This window comes from Berghia stephanieae, chromosome 1 (assembly GCF_034508935.2).
Source record: "Berghia stephanieae isolate SIO BIC M18660-M18661 chromosome 1, UCSD_Bste_1.3, whole genome shotgun sequence".
Lineage (NCBI taxonomy): Eukaryota > Metazoa > Mollusca > Gastropoda > Nudibranchia > Aeolidiidae > Berghia > Berghia stephanieae.
The window spans coordinates 127,584,823-127,599,822 of NC_088360.1; the positions used below are offsets into that span (position 1 = coordinate 127,584,823).

The 15,000-nt window shown below is 37.8% G+C and overlaps 1 protein-coding gene across 2 annotated transcripts in view; it reads left to right on the plus strand.

Moving 5' to 3' along the window:
• LOC144963095 (beta-1,4-glucuronyltransferase 1-like) overlaps positions 1 to 15,000 on the plus strand; it is a 70,588-nt gene that overhangs the window by 14,614 nt on the left and 40,974 nt on the right. The window contains exons 1-2 of one of the 2 annotated variants that reach the window (XM_078896745.1): positions 2,841 to 3,122; positions 5,009 to 6,725. In XM_078896745.1, coding sequence (XP_078752871.1) covers positions 5,475 to 6,725 — 1,251 coding nt within the window. In that variant the 5' untranslated portion in view covers positions 2,841 to 3,122; positions 5,009 to 5,474. Of the gene's footprint in view, positions 1 to 2,840; positions 3,123 to 5,008; positions 6,726 to 15,000 lie in introns of those variants that run through there. The other variant, XM_078896744.1, reaches the window with a different exon arrangement.

Here is a 15,000-nt window from a genome sequence, read left to right on the forward strand (position 1 = left end):
ATCCGCTACCTTCCCTTCCATACCACCAACTCTCGTCCTATTTATTAGCCAAGCATCACAAAACCAAATGATTAGGTCGTATTCCATGGTGTGATACCTGCTTGATTAATTAATCAACATCGCTCCGTGTTGCATGGCACTGCCGTTTGTTTGGACGTGAATGCACACCCCCTTCAGGGATGTGCTTTAATGTTTTATGTGGTCATTGAGTGTCGTGACGGTATTGGTGAGTCGAAGCTAATGAGGGGAGATCCGTTCTCACTCTGAATGCCAATCATCGATTGGGGAACGTGTACCACAAAACCTGGATTTTATTTTTATTCAAGTCTGTGCAAGAGTGATTCTTGTGTCATTGTATATCGATATATTCGGAAGTCCTGTTTCGTCTGTGCAAGAGTGGAGGTCATTTGTGATTCATTGGTATATCCCGATATCATTCCGTTTTGGGGAAAGTGTACCACATGACCTTAATCTATTTGTGTCTGTGCAAGAGTGGAAGTTATGAGTGACTTATTGTCTGAAATCGTTTCAAATGTCGGTTAATTTAGATGCTGAAAGATTGAATGAATAAGCCAGGAATTATAGACTTGAGTTTGTGTTTATTTGTTTTTAATTGGAGAGAGTTAGCATCGTTTCTTAAGGAGCGAAAACTGTAACATTCATATTTATCTTTTTAATTTTTAAGATGCTTTCCTACATCTGATATACCCCGTATGATAATATCGTTTTTATTGCGGTTGGTTATGTTTTAAGTCGTTTTCTAATGAGTTGGATAAATGGGGAAATAAATCATTTATTTAGACAATCGTGTGCTCAAAGCCCGAGGTATTTATTGGCCCCTCAAAAGTAAACAGTGGTGAAAGTTACACGGATATTCGCGAAATTTCAGGGAATTTTGATCTTTTTGCTTAACCAGCACCTGTTTTTAAAAAAAAATAGTTCTGAGTGGTGTTCCTGACCTCCCACAGCAATGGGGAGGGAGGCAATTAGTCTTCTACCCATCTATATCTGTTTTCCAACATGCTTTCTGTCTTTGCCTTAGAATGAGATTAGATTTGTTTTATCCTGGCCCTGGCCGGATACCCTGGCTGGGAGGGAAACAGTCAAATTTATAGTTAGAGTTTTGGGACATGATATTTTTTTGTCTTCTGAATCATCTCACTGTATTATGTTGTTTTTGTTTTGTTTTTTTGCATATGTATGATTTGTAAACATTTGGGTGTGTTCCTCTTAGAAGGGACCTGTGCTTTTGTCAGGATGAGACATCTAGAAGATCTCAAACTAAGTACACTGATAGTGTGCTCTTGGAATCTACACCTGTTTCCTATGAACTAATTCCCCTTTGTCTTCCTTTTTCTTGGGTACTTTAATTTGTAATTCTAGAACTTTTTACTATCCCATTTTCTTCATTTCTACTGGCGTTGATACGACCTAAAAATGTGTTGCAAGCATTGTAAGACCCTTAAAAATAAATAAATATTTTTTTCCGTTACAGTGGATTGGTTGGGACAAATTGGCAAAATAATCCGTATTACTAAAGTGCCGTCACAATAGAATTAATTTTCTTTTAGTGGCGAGGGAGTGGTGTGTGGTGCATTTGGGATTTGAACCATACCACAGTGATTTTCAGGGAAATACTTCTAGAATGGCCTCAACTTTCACTCCTGGAAATAACGATGCATTATAGGATTATAAATATATCGGTCGGTGTATTTATTGTCATTCCAGATAATTAAATTGTGCATGATTTTGGAGCTAAGTAATTATTAGTGCAGTGGGAAAATGTATTTTAACAGGACAAAATACAAATAAGTTGTATTCAACTGATCATATAATACGTAAATGACTGGGAATTTTGTTCTCATCAAGTAGGCAACTTGTCAAAAGTAGATGACGCATAAGTGAATATTTCTCGGCAGATCGTTTCCTCGGTTTTGCTCTGTGGTCTTTAGGTGTGAGACTTGACTTTTGACCTATAGAAAGAACGAAATTGGCGTCACTCAGATCTTTGTTATTGTTTTTAGCCAGCCATTTTTATGAGTCGTTCTCACTATTATATTAATTAGACTTTAAACGTTTAAGGTTACACATAGTTTTGTGTGTTGGTACGTTATATCCGGCTGGCAGATGTGGGGTTTCTTAACTAAACGCATAGCATCAACGGGTCCATGGTTCGAGCCCCGCTATGAGCGGACCAAAATTGAGTCCTAGAGAAGGCTTTCTACTCGCATTCTATCACCTGTAACGTCCTGGTCTCCGTTCAAAAATACAATGAAATTATACTCGTGTCCCATCATGTCTCCTCCTACTTGCTGCTTTTGGCTTGGGATCCCATGTATATTGTTCTGAGCACATGGTAACGGATATTGTTGAATAGAAAAGCTCATATCGATATGTTACGTCTGTCCATTCTGTTGTGCTTGCATGTACAGTTCGATTTGCAGTGACGTTTATCGCGCCATTTTTAATCGCTTTAGACTTCAGTCCTGGGTGATGATGGATGGGGTGAGCGGCCCACCACAGAGCCATGAATGGGTCGCATAATAATCTCACCACAAAGAAACAATTGGTTTGCATCTGCTTGCTACGCTTAGGTTATCATTATTTGTAATTTAGGTGGCTGGGTTGCTTGGTGCTCGGCGCCAGCTGATTTCCATTTGATAAGGATATCAATACCCTTAACCATGGATCAGATCCTGACTCGGTAAAGCGATACAGAATACAGACACACCGCAAAATAGGTCGGCAGGTCATTTGAGGTCGTGTAATAATAAATGACTGGCGATGTTTTTGTTGATATTGTGTTCACAGTGGAGGATTTAGATGACTCATATTATTATAATAGAAATAGTTACAGTATCACAGGGTGGTGATGTTGATGATAGTAGCTGTGGAAAATATTTGTGAATGTAAATGGTATGTGTAAATGATGCCGTGATGGTTAGATAAATTTGTTGTATTTCTGATGTATGTGATTATGGAATATGGAATGTGTGGTTACTACAAAGTTATTAGTTCTTAGCATAATCCGTTTCTATAATGATTTACGCTTCTTTTAGAGTCGCATTATTCATTTGATAAAAGTTGATGCTATATGATTTCCCATACTCATCTTGTAAATTGTAAGTACCCACTTTAGTAAGTTTAAGGATATATTATATCCATATGTGTATGTGCTTTTGAGTATTTGTATATATATATATTATATGTGTGTGTGTGTGTGTGTGTGTGTGTGTGAGAGAGAGAGAGAGAATCCAGAGAATGAATATATTTATGTGAGAGTGGATGGGAGAGGAAGTAAGTGAGGGAAAGAGAGAGTTTGTGTGTATATTTTGTGAGTATGATGATGTGTATAATGTGTGTGTGTGTGTGTGTGTGTGTGTCTGCGAAATGGAGAAAAGGGGACATGAGAGAGAGAGAGAGAGAGAGAGAGAGAGAGAGAGAGAGAGAGAGAGAGAGATAGAGAGAGAGTTTTATGCGATATATATGAAGACATTCGAAAGTAAAACACCCTTTTAGCTTATTTTGGGCATTCGCATTTTGCCACGGGTTGAGAAATTTCTTGTATATCGATAGTCCGCAGATGTACATCACTTTTTACAACTTAAGAATACTGGCCTCGTAAAAACAGACTCTGCCTTAGTCTGAAAAAAAAAACGTATTAAAATAATTAGGCCAGAAAAATCATCCTTCAAATATCGATCGTTAATAAATCGACATTAATTTTAATCAATTGACAGGTTTGAGAGTTTTTGACAAGATAAAGGTCATTTTAATCGATCGATATTTGAAGCCCAAGTTAACAAATTAACAATTCCGCCCGTCTTACACTGGCGCCCTTTATCTTTGTTTTTTTTTTTCCTCATCTTCTGCTCTAAGAAAGTGATTGATATCGGTCATCGGCGTTACCCATGCGGCTATATTTGTTGTTGATTGTCTTGATTTACCATGCATGAAGATGAGTGGATTTGGAGATGTGTGAATATTCCAATCCTGGCCTCCATGACACTTCGTGGAGCAATGCCGGAATTCTCAGGACGCCCATTATGAATGGAAATTAGGTGTCAAATGTGCTTCACAGGGACAAAACACATTTATCCTTTTTTTTTTCATTTTGGCTAGAAGCCATTACTTTAAATATCGATCGATTAAGTTGACCCACAACTTGTCAAAAAATCTCAAACCAAAGTCTTCGAAGTTTCGGGTTTGGCACTTTTTACAAGTTGGTGGCCTATCATTATTGTCGATCAATATTTGAAGCTAATGGATTTTTTCAAGCCGAGATAAAACAATGAATATATATATATATATATATATATATATATATATATATATATATAATATATATATATATATATATATATATTTAATGTCACTCAGACCAAACTTTAGAAATATATTATATGGACTGGGTGATGTCCCTGGATGGAAAAGGAATCACGTGCCGTCTCATTCAGACTCGTATAAGAAGTTTCCGGTTTGCTCCCGGATATCGGTTTTACTGTTTGTTGAAGCGATTGGTTTCACTATCATTGATCATCGAAAATAATTTTGCTTTGGTAATGCGTTTTGGTTTCGTTTTATTATTATTATTTTTTTAATGAAATCGGTTGAGGCTGCAAACTCGGACGACGAACCTAACGGACATCTCCAATAGTCATGTTATCACTAAAAGAGAGCAGTAAGTGTAAGTTATTTCTCAAGGGAAAAACACGAGATACCAAAATAGGGGGCTCAAACCCGGGTCCTCCTATGACGAAGTTAAATACCTTATCTATTTGTTCATTTCTCCCTTTCCATTCTCAGATTCTCCAAGCTCAAACGCGTTCGTTAGGGGGAAAATGTATTTTTAGTGTCGTGACAGGGATTGGGAATCGTAACCTTAAGATTCATATGCGAATGGTTTTACTTACGAACCACCAGATTTCCCACCCTTTTTATTAATTCCCATACTGTATTGAAGTGAATATGAAATAATTCTCACTGTTCTATTTATCTCTATTTGCAGAAGTTCACCCAAGGAAATGAAGCTGATTTCAAGTTGGCAAGTATATCATCTACCTATTAACAGTAACAAAGGTGCCAAGGTTTTTGACTAGGAGAAATGATATGATGCTAACGAGGCTTAATCAACATGATTTTCTGATGTTCTCATAACGGAGAATAAAGCAGTGTGTTATTTTAATTCATCATCATTTATAATTTTGTTTTCACTAATTGTATTCAATAGGCGGTTGGAATAATTCACCATGACTGCCACACGTTCAACAAAAAAGAGTTTGATTGTGGATAGGGATACCTTTTTTATGCATAGTTGAAATGCAGTCTTATGCATTTTCACAATAGTACCTTGTGATTCAGTTGTTAAATCCGTTATGAATGACTGAATATTTATTTTGAGATAGGAACATTGGTTGATTAGATTTCATCTCCTTAACGTAGAGTGAATTTCATGCGTTCACAATTATTCAGACATGAAGCAAAAATGGATCACCATGACGCCCCAGATATTCTGGAGGATGACACTCAACTTTCCCTGTCGCAACAGAATTCGTTTTTGGCCTGTTTTGGTGTCTCTCGTCATCGCCATCATCATGCTTCAGGTTTTACACATTGCCCTGCTCTCACGCTTAGAGGCCAAAGAAGCCCGACTCAGCAAGCAGGGGCCCTTTGTCGGAGGTCGCCAACTTCACGGTCGTATGTTCAACAATGTTATTTCTGAAATGGAGGATCGTGTGAGATCCTCATTTCGATTGGACAGAAGTGGGACATACCATTTACTGGATAATTTTCTGACATCAGAGCACGTGGTACTCGGAAAGGAGACGTATGACGTAAGCGTTGTGACACAGTGCTCCTCCAACAATCTCCATTATCTTGTCGACCTCTCCGAACGATGGAATGGTCCAATTTCAGTTTCCGTCTTTACTTTCGACGACGACTTCGTTCATGCTGTCAGTAAAATACTCCATCTTCATTTCTGTTACAATCATATTTTCCGTCATGTTAGTTTTCATTTAGTTTTTCCGATCAGCAGAGCCCCAAAACATTTTGTAGACGTGTATAGACGGATAAAGCTTGACTGCTCAGCGGTAAACGTTTTACCATCCTCAGCATTTGGAGTTAATGATAATAACACATTCAGTATTTTGTCGAATTTGAAGCATAATTATGACATGAAAGACATCGAGTACCCAGTTAACATCCTTCGTAACCTTGCCATAAATTACGTACAGACGTCCTACATTTTTATGATTGACATCGACCTTATCCCATCTTCCAATTTACGCCAAACTTTTCGGACTTTCATGTCTAACCGTGTCGCATCCGCCACGAATACCAAAAGCAGCATCAGAAATAGCTCACCAGACAATCTGGATGCCTTTGTCGTACCCGTTTTCGAGATTCAGACACCTTCATCTTTAACAAAATCATCATCATCATCATCAGTGTACATTCCTGTAAATAAAAAGGAACTTTTAAAATCCTGGGCGGAAGGGACCGTTCGACCGTTTTACTGGGAGCTGTGTGAGAAGTGTCAGCGGCCCACCGATTATCAAACATGGCGGTTGTTGAGGTTTAAAGGAGGTGGAGATGGGTCATTGGGAGTTGGATATACGGTAGATAGATTAGATCCTTGGGAGCCTTTCTACATCGCCAAGACCACATTGATTCCTCTCTATGACGAAAGGTTCAAACAATACGGATTTAACCGGATTAGTCAGGTATGTAAAACCTATAGTTTTTAAAAATCTCAATGTGCTGAAGCTCATTCTCACTCTTACTGTGTCATCAGTCCTTTTATTTTATGGAGCATTAGAAATTGACATTCTTATCGGTATTTTAAAGTCGTCCGGTATTGATTGAAGTGGGTTTGACCTCATAAATCGTGAATATGGATATGTGATCTAAATAGTCAATAAATATATAGATATATATAATGGATAAAGCATTGTATTAGCACACGGAAGATTTGGGTTCAATACATGCTATTGGCATCTCGTTGCAAGAAACAGTGTATAAAGCCTTTGGTATCTTCTTTTTTTTTCCTTCTTTTTTTTTCATGAGATAGACCCAAGAGACAACTTTTCCAATATGATAAAAAAGCGGTTTTATTTATTTTAATTTGTGCTTGTCTAAAATGTGAGCCTCGTTTATTTATAGTTTGGGTCAAGCGATACTGTGATTCTGCCTAAATTAAGAATAGAACCTTGTATTGAATTGTGAGGATTTGATGGATTTGGAATATACCTCAATTCGTTTGTCCTGCTTTGAAATTTCCATGTTATTTTGTTTTTGTTCTTGTTTGTTTGTTTTGTCAAATGAGTTTGAACACAAATATTTAATTTCCTATCGATTATTTTCTTCGTTGAAGATTTAATTAAAGGGTAAACTCGTTACGTAGATGATGGGCGTTTTGTGGAGTCTGCAACACCTTTTGCCATGCTATTATAATATGTAAAAGAAGGCACAAAGACCGTTCTCTCTCTCTCTCTCTCTATCTCTCTCTCTATCTCTCTCTCTCTCCATCTCTCTCTCTCCATCTCAATCTCTCTCTCTCCATCTCTCTCTCTCTCTCTCTCTCTCTCTCTCTCTCTCTCTCTCTCTCTTTCTCTCTCAGACACACTCACACCCAGACACACCCACAGCCACACACTCACACTCTCTCTCACACGCTCACTCTCGTTCTCTCTCTCACACACACACACAGACACACACACACAAACACACACACACATACACACACATGTTCTCGAACTGTCAATTTTATTATCTTCATTCTCAAAACATTCCCACAGTAAACATAATATACACGCATGTAGACGTTCTTTGAACCTTTTAAATTTTAATAGACGAGTAAACAAACACACCTAGAGGCACACAATTTTAACGATGCTTGATCGGTTGGAATTGTATAGGTGTTTTTGTTGTCACTATAGCAGTTATACATGTCACACGAGGATGGGAATGGGGCAATCTGGTCACCCCCATGGAGTAAGTGTCCTCTGTCAAAGGCACTTAGAGAACTAATGGGTTTGTTTTTTTATCATTTATTTCCACATCCCTCCCATTAGAGAAAAAAAAAGAAGAAAACTGATGGAGGGGGTGACTGGATGGAGATTCTGACTTGCTAGGTCGCTGATATGGTGACTGTGGTCAAATCTCACATAGACAAGAAAGATGTTTGACAGTATTGCTTGATTTCTATTATTTTTGGTGCGTGAAATGGGAAATACCTTTTCAAAGTGAGCAGCCCGGTGGTCGCTAAATACCTAATTGTGTTCTTCGGATCCATTGCTTGCTTAAGCTAAAGAGGTTCTTGTCATTCTGAAAGTTGTCATCTCATCATGTTGTTGTCCTTTCCTTGCCTTAGAGTTTGACCAAGTTTATTTCTTTCTTTTTTTCCCCCTCTCTTTCTTTCGTTGTTCTTCTTTTTAAACATTTGTTGTTTTGTTTTATAATTTTGTGAAGTATTTCTCCCCTTCGCATTTTTTTTCGTTGTATATTTTTTTGTCTCCTATCCGTCGTATTTATATAAACTAAAAAAATATATTAATGGATTTGTTATGAAAACGATCTTTCGATTTTTTTATTTATCTTCACTTTATCTTTGTTAGCCGTGATGATCCCATAAATTTTATTTAGTTAATATAGGACAGGCTTGTTTGTTCTTTTCTGTGACATCACTTATTTAGTTGAAGTTGCAGAATCTGGTTATCTTTAAAACATCCTTATAATGGACAATGTCTTGCTTTGGTTTGAGAGTTCTTCCATTGCAACAAGGAGCCCATACCAATTTTGGTTATCAGACCTTCAAATATGTGCACGTCTGTTAAAGGAACAACAGTTTCTATGGTCTCTGCCAATCGAGAAAACATTATTGTCCAGATTCCATACTTTGTCCGTCCTTGCAAATACTAATGACTTCCTTGCACGACATCCCTCATGGACAGATTGAAAGATGAAAGAGGGAAAGCATTGTCCTCACCCTTAAGCCTTGCACGAATGCTCCTCACACGAAATGAGATAGAAATGTCATTTTCTGGGTTTTTATCGTAATCGATTCTACAATGAGACCAGTTAATGTCCTCTTTATAAAACCTTGTATACATGGTATATCTGAAATACTGTCTATTCTGGCCCATTGGTACTCATAAGAGGACATATAACTCCTACAAATGGGTGATGGTCTAAAAAGAAAAAGATGTCGAGTATCCCATTGACTGTTTTCAGAAATGAGCAAAAAAGAAAATAATATTTTCTTAAACCGTTTTCTTCAACTATTTTGTAGTGGAATATTCATAACTTTGTCCCTGAGATAAACTGAAAATTTAAACTGCATTTAAGTTATCTAGTTTTTTGTTTGTTGTTTTTTGAAGATTGTTTTGTACATTTGCGCTCTTCCAAGTCAATTTCTTTTTATATTCCAGCACATAAATGTTCTGACTGACTGTATTTATTTTGGATTCTAGTCCAATTGTGCAAGGGTTGCTTGATTAGTTGACCGTCCGACTTTTAAAATCAAGTTTACGCGGCGTCCCTCGTTTTCATAATTTAAAGTTGGCATGCAGGACACGGGCATGCAACCACAGAACGGTTTTAGCGAGACAAATTAGCAAATAAATTGTAGGAAATGATGTTTGATTAGTTAATAGCACAATGTACGAGTACGCCTGCGCACGCGTGTGTTTTAGTTGGTTGTGGTAGTTTGTTGAGAAGGGTGGGGGGAGGAGGGTGGTTGTTTTGGAGTGTTTTTTTTTTGTTTGTTTGTTTTTGTTTTGGTTTGCTTTAGGTTTAAAAATTTTTTGAATTTTGTTTTCTTTCTAGTTTTCTCTCTCTCTTTTAGCCCCCCCCCCCCCCCCCCCCTTTTTTTTTCCCTCTTTTTTTTGTTTTTGTTTTTGTAGATATAAATTTGCATTTAAATCTCCCTTTGTTTTGTGCGGCGTATAAATGACTTATTTTTTCTGAATAACGGATAAATAAATAGATAAATAAAAGTAGAAAACTGCGACTATCGAGTGAAAATAATAACTAAAGATACGGTGATGATGTAATTCAGTTTAGTTTGGTTTATTGTGACGGGTTGTGTGTTAATTTTTGTGGGATCGAGTCCAACCGATAGCTCAATGGTCTGGATTCGAACTAGTATGCGCGCTATGGCTCTCGTTACCAGCTGCACCACTCAACCTATATCACAAACGGCTCAGGTTTAATCTAGGGGTGATTAAGAATTGCCTTAGGGTCCCTTATAACTTAATTGTATTAATAACAAGTGAGTCAAGACAATAGTAACGCCCAATGCACTAATAACAATTCTATACATAAAGTTTAATTAGATTGTTACAGGAAAAGATAGAGAGAATAAGTATTTATTTAATATCAGGAAGAATAGCTCTAATTGAGTGGATCTAATTTATTTATTTATCTATTGTTTTATTAATCGATTAATTTATGATTGATTGATTAAGTTAGTAGTTTTTAATCACTTGTGTCCGTGGAAAATACATTTGAAAATGGTATAAGCCCGTTTGGCTTATCTTTATCCCGTCGGCTTGCTTGACTGAGGCAAATGTATCAGCTAGTTCCAGGGTTGGCGCCTGCTTTGCAGAGTTTTCTGGACATCACAACAGTGTGTTGTAGTTAGGCTGACATCAGGGGTTTACCGCTGTTCAAGGACTGGGATGCAGGGATTCGGCACAACTGGGTGCTCCAATGACACGGAAAAGGACCAGGAAAATGGCCAGGACCAGGATCAGGACAAGGACCTTCAATTTAAGAGTTAAAACAACAAGGTCTTAGAGCCAATCGAGTTTGTCTTTCGCCACCGAATCGTCCTTGAGCGACACATCATAATAGCCTTTATTTTCCGACAAAGGCAAGGAGAAGCAGTAACTTCATGATAATGGGAGTTAGTATATGTTTTTAACATCAACTGACAGACGAGCTATCTTACATGATGAGAATTTAACAGGGTTGTGTCCCTGGTATTTCTTTATTTATTTTTATTAATTATAATGGAGGTTATGATGTGTGGCCGGCGATTGGCGGTGGGGTACAGACATTCAAGCAATATGCATATTGAATATAAATGAAATAATAACATAGATCATAAACAACTGTTAACTATAAAATAAGATACATATAGATATAGTTTTGTACAGGTATTCCAACTTACGAACATCCATGGAATAGCACAATTAAAATATATACACAAACTATAATATTAATAATAGATAGATTAAATTGAATTCACAGTAATATCTCGTTCAACTTTGAATGTTAACCAATAATTCATTTTACCTCCAGCCGAGATAGACAAACTTTTACAAGTTTGAAATTGGAGAGATAGCTCTTTCTTGTGGGCTTCTTAGCGTGTGTGTGATCAGATTCAGATATGAATTTGGTTTTGTGAAACGAAAATAGCCAATCAGAAGAATTTCCTGTTTTAGATAGCCAATGATATCCAGATGCGTTGGTAAGAAAGAATAACGGATAATTACCGGAGAGACTAGACCTTAATTGTAATTTGAGCTACTCTTGAACGAGACAAGACCTCAGGGCATATGCACGATGGCGACTTGTTTGGAAAAGGTAATTAGCAGGTGGCATGAATACAATGGGCAGACAATTTGAACAGGTAAATAAGCCTTAAGCTGAAAGTGAATGTTCCGTTATACAATGGAAATGTTTACCACCTAACGACCAAAATTTCCGTTAGAAAGATTTGGAGCTTTATTGGAGAAAGGCTGTCCATGTTTGAGTATTTTAAATGGAGGTTTTAATCAAATATATGTCTCGTCCACTAGGTTTGAAGTGGTTTTGAACGAGACGATGACGAGTGATAAAGAAATCACGCAGTGAAAGAAAATCGCTCGTCACATTCTCCCCCTCTTGAAAAATCTCCTTGTGAGATTAAAATTAAGTCTCGTTTAAAATCATCTGAGAATGGTGGACCATAAGATAGTACTGCAGGTACAGTTATGTTGTTGTGACGTCATCGGATACCGGATGGCGACTTAAGAAGTCGGCTCCATGGTTATCAGTGCCTTTGATGAATTCCACATGGAACGAAAATTGCTGTAGTATTAGCGACCAACGCATGAGTTTAGCGTTTAATTGTTGAGCTGTGGCCAGAAATAGAAGTGGCTGATTGTCGCATTGAACAGTGAAGTGACGTTCATAAAGGTATATTTGGTATTTTTGTATGGCCCATACCAGGGCAAGACATTCCTGCTCCACTGTTGAGTATCTTTGTTCCGTAGGCGATAATTTTCTACTTGCGTAAGCAACAGGGTGTAGGACTGTAGGGTCATCGAGGTCAGGTTGAAGTAACGATGCGCCTATTCCAATTTTACTTGCGTCTGTCCTCAGAATGAAAGGTTTGTTGGGGTCAGGTAAGCGCAGTACGGGTCGTGACGTCAGGATCCTTTTTATAGCGCAGAAAGCGTTCTCGCAGTGTGAAGCGTTCCTGGTTTGTCCAACATTTTCAAATTCAGGAGTTATTGTTCCTCCCTGATTTCGTTGCTTGGCAACATTATGATTCCTTATCTTGGCATCATTTTGATTTCTTTTCTTGGTATCATGTTGATTCCATATCTTTGATACATTTGGATTCCGTTTCTTGGCCTCATTTTGATCCAGATTGTGTGAAACTTTTTTGCTGCGTTTCCTGGTATCATTCTGACTCCAATTTCGTGAAACCTTGTGAGTCCATTTACATGTATCATCTTGATTCCATCGCTTGAGATCATTTTTATTCCGTCTCTTTGTGCGTGAATAATGTCTCGTGATGTTTGCGCCCGTGCTTTGAACGGGAGCGTTTACAGTCCTAATCGAACCTAAGGTTACTGGAGCTGTGTTTGTTTGATCTGGTTTCCATTGGCATTCTTGACATGACTTTATATGGCTCTTGATGTCATCCGAAATACCAGGCCAGAAATAGTGGGCTGAGATGCGCTCCGTTGTGGCAGCGATTCCCACATGTCCTTTGAAAGGTATGTTGTGTCCCATGTCTAGAATCTGTCGGCGATGTGTAGAGGGGACGACGAGCTGATGGCGTTTTTTGCCAGAGACTCTGTATAACAACTCATGTTGTATTATGAATTCTCCCTTTTTATTCTTGTCACTAGTTTCCGTCACTTTGGCGAAGTAGCGTGAGAGAGTCGTGTCCTCGGTCTGTGCCTTTCTCATTTCCTTTGGTCCAGGATTTTGTGATAACGGCGGCATATTCCGTTGATCCTGTGCTCTTGTCCTTATGTGACAGGCGTGAAATGGGTGTTTGGGCGTTCCGAGAAATACCTATTTGCATCCAAGGATGAGAGGGTGAGTAGGTGAATCTATTACTCCTGCAGGTATAGTTCCTACTACGTATGGAGATGATATCTCGATATTAGCTATCGGAAGTGGCAGAGATGGGCTGTCTGTAGTGGCGCATTGAATCTCGATAATCTCGCCTGTGAATTGGTGATCAGATTCAGATATGAATTTGGTTTTGTGAAACGAAAATAGCCAATCAGAAGAATTTCCTGTTTTAGATAGCCAATGATATCCAGATGCGTTGGTAAGAAAGAATAACGGATAATTACCGGAGAGACTAGACCTTAATTGTAATTTGAGCTACTCTTGAACGAGACAAGACCTCAGGGCATATGCACGATGGCGACTTGTTTGGAAAAGGTAATTAGCAGGTGGCATGAATACAATGGGCAGACAATTTGAACAGGTAAATAAGCCTTAAGCTGAAAGTGAATGTTCCGTTATACAATGGAAATGTTTACCACCTAACGACCAAAATTTCCGTTAGAAAGATTTGGAGCTTTATTGGAGAAAGGTTGTCCATGTTTGAGTATTTTAAATGGAGGTTTTAATCAAATATATGTCTCGTCCACTAGGTTTGAAGTGGTTTTGAACGAGACGATGACGAATGATAAAGAAATCACGCAGTGAAAGAAAATCGCTCGTCACATTTATGACATCAAAGATAACTTATTTACAAATGATGTTGTTTCAAAATAGAAATAGTTTTGAACTTTATAATCAGCTACTTTTTAATCTGAAACTTAAATGATTTTTATTTGGTTTTCAAGGCGTTTAGACCTTTCCTTTGAGATATGAGTGTATAGAAGAATGTTGAGGGTATCATGGACAGACAGGTGTACGAACGAGGAAGTGTTGAAGGTGAGAAAGAGAAGAATACTGATCGGTAACATCAGAAAGAGGCAGTTACGGTTTCTGGGACATTTGTGGAGAAGAGACGGAATAGAAAAGTTGGTATAATCTGGGATGATCGAAGGAAAGAGAGCTAGAGGAAGACAAAGAATGACTTATCTAAATAACCTAAGATTGGCCAAATGTGACATAAAAACAACACCGATTTCATGCGCACCGCAGAGGATCGTGATTCGTGGAGACAGCTGACCGGCAACGTACTTAAGAGTACAAGCCACGATGGATGATGATGAGACCTTTCCTATATACTATATTATTTCAAATTTTCGTAATTCGCAAAATAAATTTTAAAAAGCCCTTTAAGTAATGCCACCATAATCAATTCTCAATTACATAACGCATAAAATGAGAATCCAAATGCTGACAGACTTCTTTTTTTTTTAATAAAAAGAGATACATATTGTGGATATGCCAATACTTAGTTGACACCGTTCAATGCTGTTTCCTGTCTGACAACATCTTGAATGATGAAGGACCTTATTTCAATTTCCGCCCATCGTACTCACAATCACTGACAATCACAACGACAAAATGCATTTATCATTTTGGTCAAAATATTTTTAAATAATGCGTCGATAGATAGCTACAGTCTTCCAACCCGTCAACATTCATTAACCCGAGAATTCAAATGTGTCTCAGGTTCAATTTTTTTTTTCTTACAAGCAAGGGATCATTTCAATCTATTGAATGAAATTTTTGTTTTGCTTTGCTTTGCTTATTACACTTGACCATAATAAAAAAAAGTTGTTTCTTTGTGCCACAGTTTAGTGC